The 26526-nt window shown below is 41.4% G+C and overlaps 2 protein-coding genes across 3 annotated transcripts; both read left to right on the top strand.

The window, feature by feature from the left end:
• Window positions 1-4464: 4464 nt before the first annotated feature.
• On the top strand, window positions 4465-10006 carry LOC113155358. Of its 2 annotated transcripts, XM_026350041.1 has the most exons (9): window positions 4465-4640; window positions 6632-6880; window positions 7168-7482; window positions 7604-7921; window positions 8147-8200; window positions 8441-8494; window positions 8795-8881; window positions 9197-9249; window positions 9514-10006. In XM_026350041.1, exons 1-9 carry the CDS (start codon window positions 4601-4603, stop codon window positions 9811-9813), a joined length of 1470 nt encoding a protein of 489 aa, XP_026205826.1. In that variant the 5' UTR covers window positions 4465-4600; the 3' UTR covers window positions 9814-10006. The 2 variants fall into 2 exon arrangements, with proteins under 2 accessions (XP_026205826.1, XP_026205827.1); XM_026350042.1 differs by lacking the exon at window positions 8441-8494.
• Window positions 10007-19989: 9983 nt separating this feature from the next.
• LOC113155357 lies at window positions 19990-26449 on the top strand. The gene is made up of 2 exons (XM_026350039.1): window positions 19990-25146; window positions 26303-26449. The coding sequence occupies exon 1, from the start codon at window positions 20079-20081 to the stop codon at window positions 23160-23162; it is 3084 nt and encodes a 1027-aa protein (XP_026205824.1). The 5' UTR covers window positions 19990-20078; the 3' UTR covers window positions 23163-25146; window positions 26303-26449.
• Window positions 26450-26526: the final 77 nt, after the last annotated feature.

Raw genomic sequence — 26526 nt, 5'->3', positions numbered from 1 at the left:
CATGCTGAGAATGAGGAGGAGGAGACGGTGGGAACGGAGTGGATGGAGATGCAGCGACAGCTGTGGCTGAAGGGCGTCTCGGTCTGACGCGGGAGTCTCTGCGATCGCGCCAGGAGTCCTGGGGGTGCGGAGCCACCGGAGCCTTCAGCTTCCCAGGATTCTGACCGGCCTCCGATAGGAAGGAGCGGAGGGCGGGAAAAGTCGGCCATAGCGGAAGGCGTTAGCCTCCCGTTACTGCGATAAATGTCGCCGACCATGTCGCTGGAAGCAGGTGCAGGAGGCTCTGGAGGCAGAGGAATACCCTTCCTGTCAGCCACTCTCTTAATAATCTCGGGAAGGTCCCGGAGAAGAGCACCGCAGGCAGGCAGGTGGCCAGCAGGCGGGAGAGAGGAGACGGCATGTCGCCGTGCTGGCTGAACCATCCTGTCGTCACCCATGTCTTCCACGAGGAAGAGGGGGAACCAGGAGGGGAGCCAACAATGGAGGGAGCCGAGTCAGGGGACTCTTGCCCTGCATGGAGCTCGCCCTCTGGGCCGGGGGGGGTCCAGGCAGTTGATAGCTTCTCCATGTGGAAGCTAACTAGCTAGCCCAGCTGTCGCCTTCATCCTCTCGGAGCGCCGCAAAGGCGCCCACTCGTCGCTGCTTCTCCTCCAGGGGCAGACGTGCACAATAGGGACACGTAGCCCAAGGAGTGAGGGCTAGCTCGACCTGTTCGGAGCCGAAGCAGATTTCGCAGCGAGCATGGAGGTCTTCATCTAGGATGAAGGCGGTATAGCATCTTGGGCACAGCCGGACCCCGCCGGTGGAACGTAGAGTAGAAAACTTATTCTTACCTTCACATGGTGACTGCATAGCACGCTGAAGTAAAAAGGGGAGCAGTTCTCAGATCACGCAGGGCTTTTATACTCTGTGGGCGGACCTGAGTGAGGTAGCCCTGTGCTGGCACAGGGCGCGAAAGAATTCTTCACGACTGCGCATGCGCGCGGGGATAAACCCAATAGCGACAGCTCTTAGAGGGTGAAGCCTATACGAAATAGAAGTTAACATGGGAGAAATATGATCTCTCTTCCTAATTCCAGTCAGAACCCTGGCTGCAGCATTTTGGATTAACTGGAGGCTTCTATGGAGTTATTGGGACATGGTATTCCATAGATCTTATTTAAACCACAATTGAGACAAACAGTTAAAAAAAAAACACTAATAGTTAAAAGTGTCACTCCATATAAAACAAATGCCAAGATCTGTCAAATTGTATTTTTTTAATATAAAATATTTTTATTAATACATCTTTAATATCAACCTCTACAGTTTCTGTTTCTCCAACTCAGTCTACGTCTACTAAGACTCCAGGTGGAAAACCCACTGCAGGTCAGACTCATCTGTTATCAATCACAACAACAGCCTCGATTACAGCTCCTGATCCTTCAGTCAACAAAACTGCTTTTATCTTGTAAAACTTATCACAGAACGAGGAAGATTAAGTTTACATTACTGGAAAACAAAAACTGATGGTGGTTGAATTAAAGATCTTTGTTCTTGGGTGGTTTTGTCTTGCAGGTAGATCTTATATCACAGTCACAGTCGTCTTTGTAGCTCTGCTGGTGTTTTTGATCATTTTGGTTGTGGTTTACAAGAGTAAGAGTTTTTTATTCTTTTTTACAGTGAAACACATTTTTACAACTGGAACTTTTTTTTTTTTATTTCTTACATTTTGTTTATTTTTTCTCAGGAATAAAAAGCCAAATAAGTAAAGAATCACAAACCAACAAAGAGGTTAGTGTATGTATTAGTTAATTATCTGTACTATGTTTGTTTCGTCATCTTTCTTTAATAAAAGTTGTGGTGTAGGGCTGCAACAAAAACACCTGGTGAAAAATCAGGGTCTGAACAGCTTTTCTGCCTGATTCGATATCCTGCATCTCCATCACAATATGGTCAAGTTAGCAGTAGCATGAGATCCAAAATCAATCCACTCTTCTCCACTGTGTCCTCCATGTTGTCTTTCTGTCTGCTACACTGAGCCACACTCTGAACAGCCCTTCAGGTATTAGACATTATCTAATTAGAAGTACAGTACCTCAGCACTGCTGCCAGTAGTGTTTAAAGAGTCTGGATTACAAGAGGAGTCTGCAGCATCTCTTACATTAAGATATAAGTAGGATAGCAGTGCTGCACAATTAATGTTATTTCAATTATTCTAGTATTCTACGCTCATGATAAAGAGTTGACCACTCTCTGTTTAGGCAGTGGAGAGTGTTTCCAGTGTGCAGTGATAAATGCTATATTATATTGAATATATATTCAATATAATATAGCATTTATCACTAACATTATATTAAAACTTAGAAACACGGAGTGAAGACAGGGACCATTATATTGGGACTATTATAACTGTAATGTGCTTTTTACAACAAATCATGCAGGTGTAACTTCTTCTACAAAAGTATAGCGATACCCAGACTTCCCTCTCCCCAGACAACTCCTCCAGCTCTTCTGGGGGAACACAGATGCGTTTCTAGGCCAGTTGACAGACATTTTCAGACTTCCCTGGGGTTCATTGTCCAAGGATTGGGTCACTGAGGCCCCCTGCCTCGACTGCCACCCAAATCCACAATGCACCAGCCCCCTATGGTCCTACCTGGAGGTTGTGGGCCTATATGAAGACGGGCCCACATTGCTCCTTCGGGCTGAGACAGAAAATATATTTATGATTATGATTATATATTAAGATCAATGATTATGTCAAATTGTTATTTAAGAACGTCAGCATGATTTAATTCTCACTGTTGCTACTGGATATTAACTATTTATTCTGTGTTCCTCATTCTGACAGGATCATTACTATGAAGAGATCCAAGAGCGCCCCCACAAGTCAGACTCAAGAACTGCTATGAAAATGGTTTATGCCACTGCAAACTTTCCCACAAACCCCTCTGACATCATCGATGACTCCACAGTCACCGCTAATAACATATATTGTACGGTGGGGGAACACGAACAACACTCCACGTACTCTACTGTAAATAACTCATCTGTATTTAGTGAAAACCCTCTCTATTATACCGTCAACCTGCCTCAAAAGGTCTGAAAACAGGATTTGAAGCCTTTTATGTATAATTTGAGAAAACCTCTGAAACATTTTGCACAGTTTGAAGTAAAGTACAAGAATAAATAGATTACTGAACAGCCCTACTGGGCACAGGTCCAAAGACCCAACACCAGAGCCTCTGTATGAAGTGTGTTAATATCTATTATTCAAAAAGTCAAATATTTCAGAGAAGACTCAAAATTACCACAAAAGGTGAACATGGATCAATGTGGCCCCATTATTAGTAATTCTGTGTCTCTTCTGGTGTGAGGGTCTTATATATATATATATATATATATTTATGTGAATTGTTAACAAATACAGCCGAGTAATTAATTTAGGTTAGATTTATTTTAATATTTATTGTGTTTTAAAAGGTAAAAACATTGACAGGCTAAGCTCATAGAGGTCATCCACAAAGAGGGTTAGTGCTTTGATTTACTGTTCCGCTAAAGTGGTATCACCTAGAATGGCATTAATAATAATAATAATAATAATAATAATAATAATAATAACAACATTCTTTGTTATCTAGTAAATTGGTTGGACAGCTGACAGACTGTACATATCAGGATGACTACAGGGTTTCTGTCTTATCCAACGACACCTCAACAAGTAGCCGGGAGGCATCCTGACATCTACAGGTCAGACTGTGTAGTCTGCACTGAATAATTGAACTGAACAAGATTCACTGAAATCCAGAACTACTGATTTAGAGTTTAGCTAAAGGCGTGTTTAAATAAATACAGTAGACATTGTACCACTCGTTTCCTTTTTGGTATTTAAAAAATACCTTTAAATTGTTTTATAGACAATAAAATATACTCATGTAGACAAATACAAACTGGAACTCTGAGGAAAATGCAAAATATGCTAGCAGTTTGATTTTATCTGTTGTAAAGTAGTAAAGTAGTTATCCTGTCAAAACCTTTTGTTGCCTCCCTCTTCGTTTATGAGTCGCAAAATGATAATACATGTTATCACTGTGTTTAAGTTTTCTATTATGCTTTGATTTGCTTCTATCGTTTTTATTTTAACACAACATGAGAATATTTTATCTTAAAAATCTCCTCAACAGTCTATTATGAGGTTCTCATCTATTACCACTGAGCTTCCACCCTGCATTAATAGTGAGGTTAAATGAGGCTGTAAATCATTTGTCCATTTGTTTTTCAATAAAAATTCATTTTATTTACTATTTTTAGTAAATAAATAATATATTTTTATATCTTTAAGACTGCCTGAATTTCCCTTTGGTGATAAATAGAGTTTGTCTTATCTTATCAAGTTATATAAATTTTATCTATTTAAACTATTAAGCAACAGAATGAACAAAAACGTTGCAGAACTGCTAATGGTGGTTAAATAATGTGCACAGTAAATCAACTTTGTTGTAGTAGAACAGGAAAATGTTCAGAATATGGCAGGAAACAGAAGCTCAGTCAGTAATTAAAAAGAGGAACTGGGTTTTTCAGTTTCTCACTGAGGAACTCAGCATCTAAGAAGAACAAAATGAAGGGCTCTCTTCTACTCATCCTCTCACTGTTAACAGGTAAAAAAACATGTCTACTACCTTATTAAAAATATTAGAGATTTATTGGAGAAGCAGAGAGTTAGAGGTGAGATAAAAAAAACAAACAAACAAAAAACTCAGTCAGCCCTTTGGTGTGGTATCCATTACTGCTATTTCTATATTTCTTTACTTGAAGAGTAGTTTTGGAGGTCGTCACATTGTCTGTAACCTTACTGCCTTCATCATATCTTCAGAATACATTTCTGCAGACGACTGTTATACTAAATACTATTACTGTATATCCTGCTATTTAATTATTTTCGTCCAGCATGTTTTATGTCACCGATTTCCGGCTGCGTCTAATGCATCATCAGAGCTGATGCTTTGAATCTGATAAAGCTTATATGAACGCCAAACAACTCAGTAACATTTTTAAATCTACATTAACAATGTTTTGGTCGTTCATTGAGCAATGTACAAATGTATCTCTTATCTTTTGAGTCCACATGATAAAATGTAAGCAGTTCTAGCGTTAAATTAAAATTTGTCTGTATGAATTTTGCATTTTCACTGTCCAGTTAGCTCCACCACCACAAATAAAGAAATGTTCCCATTTGTACAGTGATGTATTAAAAACATCTGCTTGACATGTCTAGAAACCTGTGTTGTGCATGAACACACTAGAAGAGCACCGTTCATTGACCACACTAATTTTTCAGTGAACAAAATCAATTAGTTTGCAACAAAAGAACATGAATGTCACTTATATGCAAAGTGAACATTAGCAGTAAACAGTCTGTTTACTGTACATCCTGACTTTCTGGTCAGTAACCATCTCTCCCTGGCTGCCTCCTGTCTTCCTAGTAGTTCTGTGTGTACTTCACTGACTCACTAGTTCTGGACTCTCCACAGTGCAGGTCAGTTGCAGTACACAAGTGCTCAGTTAACTGAAGAAGGTTGTGAATATACTGTACATAAACAGTCATAGTGAAACGAGAAAATAAAGTGTAATGCAGGAAACAGCTGCACACCACCTAAAAGTGTTAAAAGAGGAACTGTGTTTTTCCACTGCTCACTGATAAAATCGACTTCTAAAGTGAACAAAATTAAGTTTTCTCTTCTACTCGTCCTCTTGCTATTGACAGGTAAAAATGTCAAATGTCAAGTAACCTAATACAGATATTAGAGATTTGTTAAAGATAGGAAATTCAGTAAACTCAGTCTAGTATCAGTTACTGCTCTTTATATATATATTTTATTTTTCCACTGTTACAGCCACAACGGTTGACAAACTAAAACAGGATAAAAATGTGTCTACTATTTTTAATATTAATTGGAATACATACAGATCATTCATAAAGTACCAACAATGATAAAACTGTTGCAAGTAACAGTGGACACGGTACCCTGAACTACACCTATATAAATGTTCTAGCTGAATAATTAGTGACAAAACTGTACATTTAATTTCTGTGTATAAAAAAAATACCTGCTAACCTATGTAAATGTGTGATTATTAATCCCATATCTGTATGATCTTAGATTTCTGTGATTCCAAAAATCATTATAATCACTTACAGCAGATTTAGAGAAGTCATGGAGAAAACAGAATCACTGAAAACCTCTGCATTGTTCAGTTTACAGCTGCTGCCTTTCTAATTATTAAAATTAACTCACGATAAAAAAATATTTACTCATGGTTAAAATCACTCCTGTGCCTGTTTACTCTGCTGTTGAAGGTGTGCTGATGAGGTTCAAATTTCTACGTAGTTGCACACTAAGTCAAACGAAGGCATAAATTTATACAACTAAAATGTCAAATAGCAGCTCAGATCACTTGTCAGTAACATGTAAGTAACGTGAATTCAATTATTTAAACAGATGAAAGAAACCAAGTGAAACGTGTGTGATTTCTGCAGGTTGGTCTAGAAACAGGCTTCAACACAACACTTCTCTCTGTAACCAAAAGACTGTATGGAAAGGTAAAATGACAGAGTGACATTATGTGAACATTTCTCTGTGATCTACAGGTTGTGAGGTCTCGTCTAAAACAAGTGCATGCAAAGAAGGATGGGCTGAATTCGACTGCACTTATGACAAAGTTCATTGCAGACAAAATCTACCTCTCAAAGGCAAAGACAAATATCAGGGAAACTACGGCAGATCTTCTCCACAGAATAATAAAAAAAAAAATAACCTCAATAAATGTGAAGGCAGTCAGAAGAACCTATGTAAAAATTTCCAAGGATCTAACTCAAAGAAACCACAACTGGATTTTGGTAAAAAGACATTTTTTCTATAATCCATTTATATTCATGTAAATAAACGTAAAAATAGAGGTGATAAAATATAATGTAACCAAATTAATATTTAACTTTTGATTAACCGTGAAGATCAAATTGCAATTAAGGAGATGAACACAACAATATACCCTTTGTGTCCCACATGAATGTTGTATTTCATGTTGTTTGAGTTTATTATCATGAGTTATTATTATCACCATCGTATATTAACAGAGATTATACTAAAACATTTTGCTTGTTTTACTTTCCTGTTTTGTTTTCAGTGGTTGATACCTGCCCCGACGCGTTTCATCAAGCTGCATACAGATATTCTAAAACCACCATCACATGTGATTATCCAGGAAACATACACAGTGGAGGGTTTTTCTGCAAGCAGAACAATTGTTGCTGTGAAGATATTTTATCAACTAAATTGTCTCAGAAGTCAAATGAGACGTTCACTCTCATTAACACCAGCAGTGGCTTCAACATCTCCATCAGTAACGTGTCCTCACATGATGCTGGAGTCTACTGGTGTGGAGTGAAATTAAAAGAAAACAATTACACAGCTTTAAGAAAAATACAGCTAAATGTTACAGGTGAGTAAAACACAAGTGTAGCTTCTGAGGTTTTTTTACTGAAAACTTGCCCACTAGTATTTTTAGATGGGAATCACTAATAAAGACTTCTTTGGTGCTTTCATGTCTTTGTCTTCAACAGATATTATAAAATTCACAAGATCGGTAACTACTGGACAGAGTTTCTCATACTGGTGTAACTATAAAAAATGTATAAATGCTGCTTCCACTACAATATTCATCTGTAAAGGAGAAGATCCATCTATATGTCAAACTGTAGTGACAACAAATTCCATCAATAATGGAAGGTTCTCCATTAAGGATGAACAGAAGAATACAAATATTACCATTACACTGAGAGATGTAAGAGCAGACGATGCCGGGACATATTGGTGTGGAGCAAAAAGCACCGACAACAGACACAGCAACTTGTTTTGCAACAGATTCCTGATGACTGTGGGTGAGTTTGTTGTTTTATTCATGGTATCTGATCCTTTTTTAAATTATTTTTTTATATATTAATTATAAAATATTTACTGACATTTAGTCAGTGTTTTATGTAACGAGTAAAAAAATTAAGTATTTTTGGAAGAAGTGGAGTAAAAAGCTAAGAAAGCAAAGATTTCTATCCTGCTGCAGAACTAGTTCATTTCTCTGCATCTTTAATCAACATTTCACCTTTCAGTGACCCCAACACCACCCACATCAACCCAGTCAACTACATCTTCTGCAGGTCTTGGTAAGAGAGTTTGATTACTAAAGAATCTAGTAAATTAATTATCTACAAAAACCCTACACCCAATAAATAAGAAACTATTCACTTCATTAATATATAGTCAATGTTTTATGTAACAAGTAAAACAATTTTTAAAAGTATTTTTGGAAAAGGTGAAAGAAAAAGCAACAAAAGCAAAGATTTCTATCCTGCTGCAGAACCAGTTCATTTCTCTGCGTCTTTAATCAACATTTTGCCTTTCAGTTACACCAACACCACCGACATCAACCCAGTCAAATACATCTTCTGCAGGTCTTGGTAAGAAAGTTTGATTACTAAAGAATCTAGTAAATTAATTATCTACAAAAACCCTACACCCAATAAATAAGAAGCTCTTCGGTCTTTACCACCTCTCCCCTAATTTAGAAAAGTCAGAAGTAATTCAATTTAAGAGCGATAAGGAGCTTCACATATTTGTATTTGTACAACTATATATATATAAATTCTTTCAGCACTAGTTTTTACAATTTCTGTAAATTGCCACAGCTTTGGTTGACAAATGTACATAAACCGTTTTAAACAATGATGCATTTCGAATCCTTTGTGTTTATCTTGCAGGTGACTCTCTGGTCGTCACTATTGTGAGTGCTTGTGTAGCTGTGATGCTGCTGCTGTTTGTACTAATTTCGATCCTTCTCTACAAACGTAAGAACATGAATGACTTGTTTGCAGATAAACATTTAATACACTAAACTCACAGAAACACAGTCACATACACTTTAGTGCTGTGTGAATATCACAGCAGACTGTGACAATATTAGATTTCTTTTCTGGTGGTTATAACATTTTACATAAAGCCAAATAGAAAAGGTCACCAACACCTTGAAGGTCAACAGGAACTAGTTGTAAATTAAGTTGATGAGAGAGGCAAATATTTCTTAATTTGATGAAAGCTGGTCAAATTAATCCACTTTATATCTTTTGGTTGTTTATTTGACCTCTTCCTCGGTTTTCTTTCAGGAATTTCACAATCAAAAAATACAAGAAATGGATCAGCAGCACAAATCAGAGAGGTTAGTGTACATGTACAGGTGACATTTAGTTTTTAAGTGTTTAGATTTAGATTTAGGTGAATTATAATGTCTAAAATCCAACTGGCGAAATCATTTATTCTCTGCTACATTTTCTAGATACAATGGACTGAGTTTGAAAAAAAAAAGATAAAACAGGATACTCAGTTGTTTAATGAGTACAAACATTAGGAAGATGCACTAGAAATATAATCTGTATGTATCGTGCTAACTGTTCAAATTGTATTTGTTATTCTTTCCTTGAAGGATTACATCTATGAGGAGATCCAGGAGAATTTCCAGAACACAAACTCAGGAAATGCAACGACAACCATTTATGCCACTGCCAACTTTCCCACAGACCAGTCAGACTCGCTGTGTTATTCTACTGTACAGTTTCCAAAAAGCTCTGACAAAGCTGAGGCCCTGCTCCCCAAACCCAGCTCGTCTATCTGTGACTATGTTACTGTGAAGTACACAGTAAGTCCAACCTACTCTACTGTCGGTCAACTATCCAGCTCTGCTCAGCCTCTCTACTCAACAGTCAATCAGCCACAGCAGCAATGACAAACAGTCAGGTCGGGAAATCAATCAATCTGTGCTGTCGGTGAGGGAGTATGACTGTAGACTTTGTGTTGTGTGACTGTGAAACGTCAAACATTTCACATGATATTAATGATAAATTATTGTTACATACAATACAAATTCATCTTTTTTATCATGGAGCTAGAGCACAGTTTGTATTGTTATATAATGTTAAATATTGTCAAATATAATAATGTTTGTATGCAGTTTGCACACAAACACTTTCTACGTGTGGTTCCTGTTTCATGTGTGGCCTCTTCTGCAAATATCTGGAGCTGGTTGCCCTCAACCTAATCAGTGAATCTGTCTTGCATAATGCATGTAAAACGATTAGACAGTGAGCAACATCATTAACACTGCATGAAAAAACAAATACTGTATATGCTTCCTCCTTTTTACTAAATTTAGATTATTTGTATTTTCTCTTTTCTTTGACAGATAGGTGTGATAAATTTAAACTGCTTACACAAAAGCCAAAACCACAATCACATGTAAGAACCAAAGACAACATTTGGAGGATAAATTAAAGTTTTTCAGCAAAGCTAGTGATTCCAGCTATGATTCATTTTTATCAAATCTGATCTGAGATACTCTCAGAAACCAAGAGTTTCAGATTGTCCATCAGTGATGTCCTGAAAGGATGCCGGTGTCTTCTGGTGTGGAGTGAAATCAAGTGACAAAATATTATATATTTTATATTATAAAATATAAAGATTGAAAGTAGTGAGTAAATTATATTTTCAGACTCTGAACTTTAGTCATTCAATATGGCCTGACGGAAATATGATTTCTAGATCACAGGCAGTGATATAAGTTTTCTGTCAATATTTTATTTATATTTCTACAGGACTACTAAAAGCTCAAGATCCCCGACTGGACAGAATTTCTCACTATAGTGTAAAAAATGCTACCTATACAAAATTGATCTGTAAGATGATATTCCAAGAATAAAAGGTTTTCTATGAATGCTAACAGACAAATTTAACACTGACAGAAGTAACAACACTGGGACAAACGGGAGCAGAAAGCACCAACAACAGAACCAGCAACATGATCTTCTACAGTCAATTACTGATCCATGATCAGTTCCTAAGTTAAGTTTTTAAGTTAATTAAAAGATTCCAAAAAGCTAAAGAAATATATGGTAATTGCTGCACTAGCCTATATTTCATATTATAAAATATTCATCATGTACAGGCAACACAACTTTGGGGTTATTGACTCTGTCACCGTTTCGGCCTGGCACCCGGCCGGCTTTGGGTTTTCCCCAGTTCTTCCTCTCCCTCTGCCTCTTCTCTCCACCCACCAGCCACTTCTCTCCCTGTGATCCCCGTTGTTAATTGTAAGGATGGCAGCTGAAGCCTCATGAAGCTTCTACAAGGTTCATCTGATCGCGCCAGAAAATGAACCAAAGTTGTGGGACTTTGAAACCACACAGAACAGGGACATCTAGTGGTGCACTGCAAGTATAACATCTGCTTCAACTACCCTCCTCGTCCTTGTTATACTTCAATATGTACAGAATAAAAAGCATAAAACAAAACAATTTGTGATCATTTATGTGAGAAGTGAGTGTTACATTGTGAATAACAAGTATAAAGTGAGAAGGTCACAGAACCTTGAAACCTTTATCTTCCACAATGGAAAATGGTTGTACATCCATTACAATCAGATCCACTGACGCAGCATCAAGTTTTTGCCTCCTTGACACTGTAAAAAATTCAGTTTATCAAGAAAATGAATGATGAATGATTCGAACTCATAACTTTGGAGTCAAAGGCCACTAAGCTAATCAGTTATGTGACTATTTGCACCCACCATCAACATCATACAATAAATAATTACCGGCATAACAAGGATTGAAGGTTTGGTTTGTTGTCTGAGGGGTTCATGGTCAATCCATGGTAAAGAGCAATGAATTGAATTCAATTCTGACAGGGCAACAGAACTGGTCGGAAAACGTCCTTTGGGATTCATTTTGCTTTTATAGAGAATAGAGTGTTCAAACAGATGAGTGACCTCTGAACCCTGGTTCGACCAAACTCTGCTTTCGGCGCTTCAGACGTCATCAATCACATTATCAGTGGCATTTGGCACACGCCCCGGGACATTGTGCCGAACCACTCTGCTTCATGAAGGTAAAACAAGCACTGAAGCGTCCGTGTCAAACGGGACATCTCTAGTTAATTGCATATTGCTGCTCCTAACCCTGCTCCTAACCCTGCTCCTAACCCTGCCCCTAACCCTGCCCCTAACCCTGCTCCTAACCCTGCTCCTAACCCTGCCCCTAACCCTGCCCCTAACCCTGCTCCTAACCCTGCCCCTAACCCTGCTCCTAACCCTGCTCCTAACCCTGCTCCTAACCCTGCCCCTAACCCTGCTCCTAACCCTGCTCCTAACCCTGCTCCTAACCCTGCCCCTAACCCTGCCCCTAACCCTGCTCCTAACCCTGCTCCTAACCCTGCTCCTAACCCTGCTCCTAACCCTGCTCCTAACCCTGCTCCTAACCCTGCCCCTAACCCTGCTCCTCAGCCCTTTTCTCTTACCCCCTGGATCTTCTGTACTTTGGACTCTAGTTGCCCGTTTTCTGTAAGTTGTTTTCCACTGAGCAGTGATTTTCTGTTGTACTCTGGGTTCTTTTGTTATTTTGTTCCACGCCACATTAGTAGTTTAATGTTTTTACTTTGTCTTCATGTTTTTGACTGTTTTTGTTGTGTCCGTTGACACCCATCCCCCCGGGTTCCTTGTTTTTCTATGAATAGATCCTATATCCATTCATCCCTACCTCGTCCTTTTCAATTAATTGTGACACTATCAACTATCAGCAGTACAAGAATTTAACCCCTGATCCTGTGAGTGAAGACGAAAACGTTCTGCTTTCTGTGATGACTCACATTTTAAAGGCATTTAATGTACTTATTCTGTTAAAATGATCATTAGCTGTGTCTTTCTAAAACCGCCTGACTCAGTTTACAGTGAGTTACTATTTATGCTCTTCATTTCCTGCATTTTGCACGTTTCCCTTTTATCTTCAGAGGCTGCAGTGACGTGACTGCAGCACAATATCAGCAATAATCAACATCTCTAACTACTTCCTACTAATTTAACCACACACAAGATTCATGCAACATGTTACTGGTCACTGCAACTCTGATATATACTGGCTGACTCTGTCTGTGGAGAGTCTCAGTCATTCATTGAAGTTCAGTGACAACTGGACTTAAATTCATAAACATGTTACACCTCTCATCCACAAGGCTTCATCAGTTCTGAAACATCGTCACAAATGTCATATACGCATTATGATTATATGTATATTATATTATGTATATTATCTCTAAATAGAAACATTTAAATACATTTTCCAGTTCTCTGGAGTTACTGGAAGACAATTCAACAACTTCCCCGTCACCTTGTGGAACATTCAACAAACTGAAGGCTGTAATAAGGCGACAGTTCTTGTATATTGTAGATTTCCATGCAGTATAAGGAGGTCACTTTTCCTGGACTAGAAAATAAATTTACTAACAGCAACAACTACAAAACAATTGTAAATCATTTCATCAACATATTCATCTCTGTTTACCACCAAGTAGCCACTGGTATAGTACAGTTATTGTTTTACTACATTAATGGAAACTCTAGTGAAGTTACTGCAGTGAAGATTGATCAAAACATCAGGATGATTTTTAAAATGTTTTTTTTTTTGCAGGTGAAGAAATTAAAGTATAGAAAAAGGAAACACTGCAGTAAAGTTACACGATAAACTTCTACATCAGTCTTTTTCAAAGAAAACTGCACAAATACTCCAACAACCAACCAACAGCAGCGAAGAGGCTCTTCAAAGACCAGAAAGATGAAAAATGTAAATATCAATTAAAAGAACATCATCAGCACCACTGACAAGTTCCTGACCACCACTTTTCATAACAACAACCTTAGACTAGTTTATAATCATCCTGTGTCTTGTGACAAACGTCTGATTAAGACACATAATGTAAAATTGTCCTGATGCTGTGACACGCAACAGATTAGCGTCAGTGAAGATAAGAAAAGGGTGGATCACCTAAATTTAAAACCAGAAAAGCCAGCTGTGAGGACACAGAGTCACGTAGAGATCGACCAGCAAATACAGGAAGAAGCTGACAAACCAACTATAAGTAAATCAACTGAGGATTTCAGCATCAACAACATGAAGATTCTTCTTCTCTTCATCGTCCCACTGATGACAGGTAAAACATAACAACATTAAAGATTTGATATAGGGGACGGTTACATATTAATGATAAATGTTAAATACTCATTTCAATACATGCAGGTGCAAGTTTTATATTTTGCCGAGTCTGAAACACTAACAATGAACTGTACAACTATTTACTGATAATAACACCACTAACCAACAATGACAACTGGTTCACATAGAGTCTCAAATATACAAAATAAGAGGAGTGTTATAAATATCTAAGCTAAACTATGAAGTAAAGTACTCTGGGAAGAGCTTCTTCAGTTAAATGGGGTAAAAATACAAGATTTTTTAGTTAGTTAGTTTAGTTTAGTTTTTAAGTGCAGAAAGATTATGAAGAATTCTGTTTTCAGCTATTTTTGAGAGTTGATAGTGAGGCAGCTGAGAGTGCAGAGGTGGGTAGATCGTTCCACCATCGTGGAACCACTGAGCTGAAAAGTTTAGCCTGGGATCTTCTGAGGTGAACACAAGAAGTTGTTCACTGGCAGAGTGCAGTGAGTGAGAGGGATTGTAGACCAGGATGAGGGAGTTGAGGTAGACAGGTGCTGTTGACTTGCCTGATTGGCCACCCAAGTGGTCGGGACTTTGAACCTGATGCAGCAGCTACAGGCCAGTGCAGAGATCTGAACAGTAGTGTCCTTTTTACTGATCAAACATGAGACGTGCTGCTGCATTTTGGATCATCTGGAGATTTGATGGTGCTGCTGGTAACACCGTCAGTAAGACACTGAAGTAGTACACGAGATATGACCAGAGCCTGAACAAAAGTACTATAAGAGTAAGAGGCTATAACATGAAAAATTAAACCGAGCATAGATATTAGAGACAGTCAAGAAAAAGAATGCTAATTTAATCTGAAGTAAAAAATAATTTTGTTTGTTTGTAGGCTGTGAGACCACATCTGGACTAAAGGGATGTGTGGAGGATGGACTGAATTCAGGTGTAAATATCCTAAAACAAATGGACAAAGCCAAAGCATCCAAGTTACTTCCAAAGATGAAACCTTGGACGAGTGGGAAAGAAAAGACAGATTTCAAATGTACAATGATAAACAAATAAAACTGTCAGAGTTGTTATCAGACAACTTAAAAAAACGGATGCAGGGAGCTACAACATCACATTTAACAACAGAACAGCTTGTACAGTGAATCTGGAAGTGAAAGGTAGTAAGAGACACGGTATTCATCTATTTAGAATTATAACTGTTTTTACTTTATCCAAGTACTTTAAGATTTAAGATGTAAAATAGAAACAGTAACATATTAATAACATCAGATTAATTCCTAAAAGAAATGTTACCTCCAATATGAACCTTGGTGCCATGTTAACATTTCTTCTCATTAGAATCATGATCAGAATCATGATCATCTTCTCAGACTGAAATACTGAAATAAAACACATACAACACTTAATTAAATAAAAATATTCCTACAAATACAACAAATAAAAACAGAACATACTGTTATTATTTATTTGACTTTGCTACTAATATTTCTGGTGAAGTCACCATCACATGCTTTTGAACATGTAGCACAGTTGTGCATTATTACATTTGAATAATTTGGATTTTATTTTCTCTTTGACAGACAACAGGTGCCAGGAATTTAATCAAACTGCCTACGAAGCAGCTAAAACCACGATCACATGTAACAACACAGCACAACACGTGAAAAACAGATTCTACTTTTTCAGCAAAGTCAATAGTTCAGGTTATGATGAAATGTTGTCAAACTGGTCAAACAGATTCACTCTCACAAACACAAACAGTAGTTTAATACTGTCCATCAGTAACGTGTCCTCAAAGGATGCTGGTGTCTACTGGTGTGGAGTCAAATCAAAGGAAGGAAATTACAGTAAAGCTCTGAGAAAAATACACCTTAGGGTTAAAGGTGAGTAAATTATATCTGCACCTTCTGGAGTTTATTGATTTATTAATACATGACTGAAATATGATTTTTAGATGACATTAATATACCTTCTTTTTGTCAATGTTTTATTTATTGTCTCTTTAAATCTACAGGAATAACCAGTAGCACAGTATCCCCGACTATTGGACAGAATTTCTCATTCTGGTGTAAATATCCAGAGAATGTTAACACTGCAAAATTCATCTGTAAGGGAGAAGATCCGTCTATATGTCAACGCCTAGCGACCACAAATTATACCACGAATAGGTTTTCAATGAAAGACAACACAGAAAAGACAAATATCACGGTAACAGTGACAGAAGTAACAGCAGAAGACGCTGGGATTTACTGGTGTGGAGCAGAAAGAACCAACAGCAGAACCAGCAACACGTTCTTCCACAGACTGTCGATGACTGTAGGTGAGTTATTTTACTGTGTGGTTGTTCTGAGTGTCGGGTAAATTTAGTTTGCATCCCTGGAATCCTTAAAATACTTTAATTCTTGATTACTGCTGGACTGAAGTTACTTAAGCTACTAAATATACAGCAATTTTTTTTTTTTTTTTCCAAAATGACTGTTAGCAGTATAAGAAACAAACCTGTTGACTCTGTGGGTGGAGAAACAATTCTGTTTCTAAATCTGCCTCAGGAAGAAGTGGTTTACCCTTAGACATGAGAGTCGCTGAGACAGGAAGCTTTGACATGCTCATGTTGAAAATAAAACTTCATACTATCCAGATAATGACTGTGGTTAAGCCTTATGAGGCACATTAAAATGACAGGCTCACATTTTAAATTCCTTCCTAAAATACTTGTATTTTTACATTAATCTCAACATAATAGCTTGAGAATAAAGTTAATTTCAATTCATTTCAATTCAACTTAAAACTTTGTTAAAAGGCTTTTTTTTGTCTACATGGGCTCAGTAATTTACAGCACTCAATATCTTTCTGTTCTGAAGTAAATATCAGGCAGCAAAACCCTGCCCCCTAAATGTTATTTGTGAATATTTATTTTTCTCTATTACAAAATATGATTTAAAGCTTCTCATCCTTAACTAAGATGTGGTGTTTGAATGTACTTTTGTCTGCTTTCAGTAACACCAACACCACCCACATCAACTCAGTCAACTACTGATGAGCCTCCTGGTGAGAAAGTTACAAGATCTCATCACATATTTTAAAACACTTACAATTCATTTTCTATAAGGTTCCTCAACACAGACAGTTCTGATGATGAGCATGTGTGTTGACTGGTTCTTTTCTTTTCTGGTTTATCTCACAGGTCGCTCTCACACCATTATGACTGTGATCATGTGTGCACTTCTGTTGCTGCTCGTGCTAATTTTGATCCTCATCTACAAAAGTAAGAACATTAATTACCAGTCCGCAGATGGGTACACACACTGGTAACAAAACCGTATTTAAGTACATCTCTGTCCTATGTAAATGTCTAAAAAAGCCTTTCTTCACCTTTCTTTCAGGAATTTTTTGTTCAACAAACAGAAGAAAATGAAACAGCCACACAACACAACAGGGAGGTTAGTGTTATGTTTGTCTGTATGTGGTGACCTGAATAAATTACACTTACTGTTCAGATTAAAAGGTTTGGGTGCATTATAAACACCAACCATATATTATATATCATATTTGATACTATATAATCAGTATTATATTTAAATATCTGTTGCCAGCTCTAAATAGCATTAGATTCCATTCAGACAACCTTCACATCTTATTTGTATAATAATGACATAAGAAACACTTTCTAAATTACATACTTATTGTTTGTTGTTCAAACTGTACTTTTCATTCTTCTCTGAAAGGATTATGACTATGAGGAGATGCAGGAGAGCCTCCAGAAACCAGGCTCAGAAACTGCAGCCACAGCGTTTTATGCCACTGTCAACGTTCCCACAGACCAGTCGGACTCGCTGTGTTACTCTACAATCAACTTTCAAAAAAGCTCTTTCAAAGCTGGTGGTGAGGCAGCGGCCCTCAAACCCAGCTCCTCCGTCTGTGAATATGATACTGTGAAGCACAAAGCAAGTCCAATCTACTCTACTGTCCGTCAACCATCCAGCTCTGCAGAGCCTCTCTACTCAACAGTCAACAAGACAAAGCAGCAATGAACAAAGATCAGTGCTATCAGGAAATTATAAAATGTACTAAATGTATAGTCAAGTTCATTCATTCCTTCATTGTTAATGTGATTGTTTACGAATACATCCAGCCCAGGTTTTAGGAATTACAGTAAGATATTCAAATACTGGGTCTTGCCAACATAAATCACTGATCTGCGGAGAGAGAATTCACTTAAAGCTTCACTGTTCGTTTTTCAGATTCATTTTACTAGAAATATGCTTCAGAACTTATGTTAATATGGGAATGTGCTGTGAAAGCCTCCAGTTACCATTTGTGTTTCGATACTATGTGTTAAATAATGCCTACATGTTTTAATATGCTATGTGTAATAAACTCTGTGTCTGGAACATGTCCTGGTCTATTTCATCAATTTCCTGTTGCTGCTTTTATCTAACACACGTACTCGGTCTTCGTGTCTGATGTGGTTGTTTTACCATCAATGGAAAATTTATATCTATAACTTATCTGTAACTTTTTCTACCATTCTCTATCATTAACATCATCGCTTAGACCTCAGAGATCAGTGAGACTGCTTCCTCTGTTTGCACACACTAACTTAAGCTGACTTGTCATTTTTCTGTTGTGCTATCAAGCAAATTAAACAGGTCTGCTACAAGTGACAGTTTGTCTGGAGGAATTAATTCCATGAACGTACAAAGTTATAGACTTGAATGAGCTAGGTTGACCTGAATTTTACATTAACTGTCAAGACCTGTATTAAAAACCAGATAAACTTTTCTTAGAATTTCATCTCTTGAAAATTACATTGAAGATAAACTGTGGTTTGTGTTGCCTGCGACTACTACTACTATCATCTGTACTAATTTCTGACACTTCTTTGTATCATTTCCTTTTCTATAGTGGTATCAGCCAAATCATTAAGGTTTAATTCAGCTAATTTTAGATTTATTATAGGCCACTTAGTGTTTACTGAAGCTGACCTGAAATCCCTGTGAAGAGCAGGAAAATAGCTCTTCAACTCTTCCCTGTAGTCTTATCACCTCCTTCCTGCTAAAGCTTCTCTTAGGTTCTCACAGGGTTGAGGAAGAAAAACCTTGTCTGCTATAAAATACAAACCAACTTAACAATCAGTTGAGCATCATTTTAGCCAGAAAAAAAACGTTTTGCTTCTACAGAGAATAGCAATGTTTGTTGTGTCCGTAGAAATAACTACCAACAGACTATACAGATATTCTCAAACACATTTTTATTTAGAAAATGTTTACTAATTAAACATTGCACGTCAAAGTTTCACTTGCACATAGACAAAAAAAATAGTTCTCTGACTGTTTTAGCCAGACTGTTCTGGTCTTTGATGTTCCAACTTACATTCAGATGTTTGCCAATACACAGTATTTAGTGTCTAATAAAAAAAACATGCACAGTAGATTCATCATTCTCTTTTTCATCTCATCATCATCTTATTCTCCTCTCTCCAGGAGATCTGCAGAAAACCTCTTGTGCAGATCTTCGCTTGCCTGAAGGAAACAAACGAGGCTTTTCAACAGCTCAGTGTCCTAAAGAAGAAACAGAGGGTATAAGATTCATCTGACAACTCTCCTTTAATGCATTTTGTAAAACATTTGCATGTGTTTATGCGTTATGTGTGTATTCTTCATACCTGTGTCTTTGAAATCGTCATCAGCAGCAGCACCGTGACGTAACTCACGTAGACACTGTTGTAGCAACTCAGCCTCCCACTGGAAGAAGGACTGAGGACTCTGACTAGCATCAGAATCAGACTCCAATCCCCAGAACTCCACATTAGAGACCAATATTTTCAAATCAACATCTGAACAAAAAAAGGACATGGACACAAACTATGAAGTGAAGCAGCACTAATGTAAAAACGTCTAAACAATCGGGGGATTCACCTCTAGGGATCTCACTGTCGCAGAGCGACGGACACCAGGCCACACCTCCTTCTCCTCTGTTAGTTGACCCAGGGGACCAGATGCAGCTGGGTCAGACCTGTCTCCCCGCAGCTGAGAAGCAGCGCCGACTGGTGGGAGGTCTCTGCCTCTACTGTGGGGAAGCTGGTCATCGTGTGAGACGGTGTCCGTTAAAACACCAGAGCACGTCAGTCAGCAGGGAGGCGCTGACGAGCTTAACTTCCCGTACGTCCTCCTGTCCTCGTTCACCTCTAGAGATCTCGCTGTCGCAGAGCGACAGACACCAGGCCACACCACCTTCTCCTCTGTTAGTGGACCCAGGGGACCAGATGCAGCTGGGTCAGACCTGTCTCCCCGCAGCTGAGAAGCAGCGCCGACTGGTGGGAGGTCTCTGCCTCTACTGTGGGGAAGCTGGTCATCGTGTGAGACGGTGTCCGTTAAAACACCAGAGCACGTCAGTCAGCAGGGAGGCGCTGACGAGCTTAACTTCCCGTACGTCCTCCTGTCCTCGTTCACCTCTAGAGATCTCGCTGTCGCAGAGCGACAGACACCAGGCCACACCACCTTCTCCTCTGTTAGTGGACCCAGGGGACCAGATGCAGCTGGGTCAGACCCGTCTCCCCGCAGCTGAGAAGCAGCGCCGACTGGTGGGAGGTCTCTGCCTCTACTGTGGGGAAGCTGGTCATCGTGTGAGACGGTGTCCGTTAAAACACCAGAGCTCGTCAGTCATTAGAGAGGCGCTGATAAGCTTAACTTCCCGTACGTCCTCCTGTCCTCGTTCACCTCTAGGGATCTCGCTGTCGCAGAGCGACAGACACCAGGCCACACCACCTTCTCCTCTGTTAGTGGACCCAGGGGAAGAGATGCAGCTGGGTCAGACCCGTCTCCCCACAGCTGAGAAGCAGCGCCGACTGGTGGGAGATCTCTGCCTCTACTGTGGGGAAGCTGGTCATCGTGTGAGACGGTGTCCGTTAAAACACCAGAGCTCATCAGTCAGCAGAGAGGCGCTGACGAGCTTAACTTCCCGTACGTCCTCCCGTCCTCGTTCACCTCTAGGGATCTCGCTGTCGCAGAGCGACAGACACCAGGCCACACCACCTTCTCCTCTGTCAGTGGACCGAGGGGAAGAGATGCAGCTGGGTCAGACCCGTCTCCCCACAGCTGAGAAGCAGCGCCGACTGGTGGGAGGTCTCTGCCTCTACTGTGGGGAAGCTGGTCATGGTGTTAGACGGTGTCCGTTAAAACACCAGAGCTCGTCAGTCATTAGAGAGGCGCTGACGAGCTTAACTTCCCGTACGTCCTCCTGTCCTCGTTCACCTCTAGGGATCTCGCTGTCGCAGAGCGACAGACACCAGGCCACACCACCTTCTCCTCTGTTAGTGGACCCAGGGGACCAGATGCAGCTGGGTCAGACTCGTCTCCCCGCAGCTGAGAAGCAGCGCCGACTGGTGGGAGGTCTCTGCCTCTACTGTGGGGAAGCTGGTCATCGTGTGAGACGGTGTCCGTTAAAACACCAGAGCTCATCAGTCAGCAGGGAGGCGCTGACGAGCTTAATTTCCTGTACGTCCTCCTGTCCTCGTTCACCTCTAGGAATCTCGCTGTCGCAGAGCGACAGACACCAGGCCACACCTCCTCCTCCTCTGTCAGTGGACCCAGGAGACCAGATGCAGCTTGGCCGGACTCGTCTCCCCGCAGCTGAGAAGCAGCGCCGACTGGTGGGAAGTCTCTCCCTCTACTGTGGGGAAGCTGGTCATCATGTGAGACGGTGTCCCTTAAAACACCAGCGCTCGTCAGTCAGCAGGGAGGCGCTGACGAGCTTAATTTCTTGTACGTCCTCCCGTCCTCGTTCACCTCTAGCGATCTCGCTGTCGCAGAGCGACAGACACCAGGCCACACCACCTTCTCCTCTGTCAGTGGACCCAGGAGACCAGATGCAGCTGGGCCGGACTCGTCTCCCCGCAGCTAAGAAGCAGCGCCGACTGGTGGGAGATCTCTGCCTCTACTGTGGGGAAGCTGGTCATCGTGTGAGACGGTGTCCGTTAAAACACCAGAGCTCGTCAGTCAGCAGGGAGGCGCTGATGAGCTTAACTTCCCGTACGTCCTCCTGTCCTCGTTCACCTCTAGGGATCTCGCTGTCGCAGAGCGACAGACACCAGGCCACACCACCTTCTCCTCTGTTAGTGGACCCAGGGGAAGAGATGCAGCTGGGTCAGACCCGTCTCCCCACAGCTGAGAAGCAGCGCCGACTGGTGGGAGATCTCTGCCTCTGCTGTGGGGAAGCTGGTCATCGTGTGAGACGGTGTCCGTTAAAACACCAGAGCTCGTCAGTCAGCAGAGAGGCGCTGACAAGCTTAACTTCCCGTATGTCCTCCCGTCCTCGTTCACCTCTAGGGATCTCGCTGTCGCAGAGCGACAGACACCAGGCCACACCACCTTCTCCTCTGTCAGTGGACCGAGGGGAAGAGATGCAGCTGGGTCAGACCCGTCTCCCCACAGCTGAGAAGCAGCGCCGACTGGTGGGAGGCCTCTGCCTCTACTGTGGGGAAGCTGGTCATGGTGTTAGACGGTGTCCATTAAAACACCAGAGCTCGTCAGTCAGCAGAGAGGCGCTGACGAGCTTAACTTCCCGTACGTCCTCCTGTCCTCGTTCACCTCTAGGGATCTCGCTGTCGCAGAGCGACAGACACCAGGCCACACCACCTTCTCCTCTGTTAGTGGACCCAGGGGACCAGATGCAGCTGGGTCAGACTCGTCTCCCCGCAGCTGAGAAGCAGCGCCGACTGGTGGGAGGTCTCTGCCTCTACTGTGGGGAAGCTGGTCATCGTGTGAGACGGTGTCCGTTAAAACACCAGAGCTCGTCAGTCAGCAGGGAGGCGCTGACGAGCTTAATTTCCTGTACGTCCTCCTGTCCTCGTTCACCTCTAGGGATCTCGCTGTCGCAGAGCGACAGACACCAGGCCACACCTCCTCCTCCTCTGTCAGTGGACCCAGGGCACCACATGCAGATGGGTCAGACCCGTCTCCCCGCAGCTGAGAAGCAGCGCCCACTGGTGGGAGGTCTCTGCCTCTACTGTGGGGAAGCTGGTCATCGTGTGAGACGGTGTCCGTTAAACATCAGCGCTCGTCAGTCAGCAGGGAGGCGCTGACGAGCTTAACTTCCTGTACTTCCTGTACGTCCTCCCGTCCTCGTTCACCTCTAAGGATCTCGCTGTCGCACAGCGACAGACACCAGGCCACACCACCTTCTCCTCTGTCAGTGGACCCAGAAGACCAGATGCAGCTTGGCCAGACTCGTCTCCCCGCAGCTGAGAAGCAGCGCCGACTGGTGGGAAGTCTCTCCCTCTACTGTGGGGAAGCTGGTCATCATGTGAGACGGTGTCCCTTAAAACACCAGCGCTCGTCAGTCAGCAGGGAGGCGCTGACGAGCTTAATTTCTTGTACGTCCTCCCGTCCTCGTTCACCTCTAGCGATCTCGCTGTCGCAGAGCGACAGACACCAGGCCACACCACCTTCTCCTCTGTCAGTGGACCCAGGAGACCAGATGCAGCTGGGCCGGACTCGTCTCCCCGCAGCTAAGAAGCAGCGCCGACTGGTGGGAGATCTCTGCCTCTACTGTGGGGAAGCTGGTCATCGTGTGAGACGGTGTCCGTTAAAACACCAGCACTTGTCAGTCAGCAGGGAGGCGCTGACGAGCTTAACTTCCTGTACTTCCTGTACGTCCTCCCGTCCTCGTTCACCTCTAGGGATCTCGCTGTCGCGGAGCGACAGACACAAGGCCACACCACCTTCTCCTCTGTCAGTGGACCCAGGAGACCAGATGCAGCTGGGCTGGACTCGTCTCCCCGCAGCTGAGAAGCAGCGCCGACGGGTGGGAGGTCTCTCCCTCTACTGTGGGGAAGCTGGTCATCGTGTGAGACGGTGTCCGTTAAACACCAGCGCTCGTGTGTTCATTGATTCTTACTCAGAAGGGAGCTTCATTAATGACTCTTTGGTTCGCACAGTCAACATCGTCTTTGATGAACCCAGAGAGACAGGTAATGGACACATACAGACCCTCATCGTCGCCAGCTGGATCAGGCTTTGTCTTTGTTGATAAGAAGGTAAGTAAGTAAGTATAAGTCCCTGCACCCCTGCATAGACTATCGTGGTCTAAACAATATCACTGTCAAAAATAAGTATCCTTTGCCACTTATCTCCTCTGCATTTGAACTTTTGCAGGTGTGTCCAGCACATGTCCAGCACGTCCGAGCAGTACTGCTGCGTCTTTTAGAAAACCAGCTCTTTGTTAAAGGTGAGAAGTGTGAATTCCAGAAGATGTCCAGAAGACTTCGTTCCTGGGGTTAATTCTGGAACCAGGAAAGCTATCCATGGACCCCGCCAAAGTGTCAGTATGAGCCTGCCGAACCCATAGGGACCAAAAACAGCTCCAGCGCTTCCTCGGCTTCGCCAATTTCTACCGCCGCTTCATCCGTGGATATAGCAAGGTTACTGCTCCTCTTCATGCGCTCACCTCTTCCAAGGTATCGTTTGTTTGGTCACTGGCAGCTGAGGACACTTTCGTTCGTCTCAAGGCTTTGTTCACCTCTGTGCCCATCCTCAACCTCCACGACCCCAAGAGACAATTCATTGTGGAAGTGGACGCATCTAGCACAGGGGTTGGGGCGGTCCTGTCCAGAGAGCCGAAGCAGACAATAAGGTGCACCGTTGTGCCTTTTTCTCCCGCCGCTTTTTTGATGCAAAGCAGAATTATGATGTCGGCAACCGAGAGCATCTGGCTGTGAAATTAGCCCTAGAAGAGTGGAGATCTTCTAGGGCTAGATCTTCTATTGGTTGGAAGGGGCTAGCCAGCCCTTCCTAGTTTGGACCGACCACCGCAACCTGGAGTACATGAGTAAGACTTGAGCACTGGAGACAGCCAGAAAACTCAATGCTTGCCAGTCTCGGTGGGCATTGTTCTTTGCTCGTTTTGACTTTGTCCTCTCTTTTAAGCCCGGTTCCCGAAACGGAAAGCTGGACACGCTAACTCGTCAATTCGAGGAGGGGGACCAAGACTCATGTGAAGAAAACAGTGACTGCCACATTGTTAATCCAGTCAATGTCTATTCCCTGCGATGGGACCTAGAAGAGAGGGTAAGAAACAACTCATGTTAATCCAGTTCCCCATGGTTCCCCCGTGGGTTGTCTGTTTGTCCCTGCTTCCCTTCGTCCGCAAGTGCTTCGGTGGGGGCATGCTTCTAAACTTGCTTGTCATCCTGGCGTGTTTCGTACTGCAGTGCTGATAGCCCAAAGTTTCTGGTGGCCATCCCACAAGGAGGGTGTCCAGCGCTATGTGGCTTCCTGTCACACCTGCGCCTGTAATAAGACTCCCCACCAAGCACCTGCATGTTTGTTGAGACCTCTTCCTGTTCTGTTGCGACCATGGTCGCTTATTTCCCTGGATTTTGTGACTGGTTCACCCCCTTCACGCGTTAACAATGTTACTATGAATGTGGTGGATCAGTTTGCCCAAGCTGCCGACCGTCATGGAGACAGCTATGCTTTTGGTGGACCATGTTTTCAGGCTACATGGTCTGCCGGAGGATATCTTGTTGTTGATTATTTAAACTGCTTATCTCAATAATTATTAATTGTTTGCAGTTAATTCATGTTTTTTTTAATTAATTGCTTAGATTTATCCACTACTCTATAATCTAGTTGATAGATTCATGTGTGGAAGAATAGATGTGAGCAGCAACTTCTGACATAACATTTAATCTTTGTTATTTTTTGTTTTTATGAAGTTGTGATACCATACAAATGAGTTTTCTTGCTATGGTAATGTAATTGCTGTAGCTGTACACGGGTGACAGATGCTTATACTACATATACAATGTAGTATGAGAGACCCTGAATACATCTGTCTGCTTAATATCACCATGTTGCACTTGTGATTTGTGCATATGAATAAAGCTTAAGGTTCATCTTTTACTTTATTAATAATATTATTTATTTTTTTTCTTGAATTTGTTCTTGAGAAATGTTTTTAAAAAAATCTTTATTAGATTCATGACACATCTCCAAACCTCAGATTTTTATTATTATTATTATTTTATTATATTTTATTATTCCATAGTACTAATAAGTTTATTAAGGGAAATGTCGCCCCAGTGTCCCTAAAAGCACACGAGTCTGCAGAGCTGTGTGTACACACAGGAATTAAAAAGGAAATTAAAGATGGCACCAAGTTCCAAAGTTTTTTATAGTTCTGTTTCCAGTCTAATGGTCGTGTGTGTTTGTGTATTTCTAGGTGATCCAGTTCAGGAATGAGTTGATGCATTCCTCTGAGCTGAACGTGACAGATGAATGGATGAGACGTTACCAGAACTCTCTGAAAAAACTTTTGCAGCAGTTCAACAATGTACATGAGATAGAAACAGTGAAACAACAGATAGATGAGGTGAGCATGTTCGCCTGTGTGTTGCGTTGTGCACGCTGCCTGCCTTATAATTGTTGTATTCAATGTTTTCAATG

The sequence above is a fragment of the Anabas testudineus genome, chromosome 5 (assembly GCF_900324465.2).
Source record: "Anabas testudineus chromosome 5, fAnaTes1.2, whole genome shotgun sequence".
NCBI lineage: Eukaryota > Metazoa > Chordata > Actinopteri > Anabantiformes > Anabantidae > Anabas > Anabas testudineus.
The sequence above is the reverse complement of the archived record's forward strand: the minus strand, read 5'-3'. Positions and strand labels throughout refer to the sequence as shown.

Coding starts and splice junctions, on each gene's coding strand:
- LOC113155358 (XM_026350041.1), top strand. CDS start 4,601: ATGAAGGGCTCTCTTCTACTCATCCTCTCACTGTTAACAG. Junction 6,881..7,167: donor GAAACCACAACTGGATTTTG/GTAAAAAGACAT, acceptor TTTTGTTTTCAG/TGGTTGATACCTGCCCCGAC. Junction 8,201..8,440: donor TACATCTTCTGCAGGTCTTG/GTAAGAGAGTTT, acceptor TTTGCCTTTCAG/TTACACCAACACCACCGACA.
- LOC113155357 (XM_026350039.1), top strand. CDS start 20,079: ATGCAGCTGGGTCAGACCTGTCTCCCCGCAGCTGAGAAGCAGCGCCGA.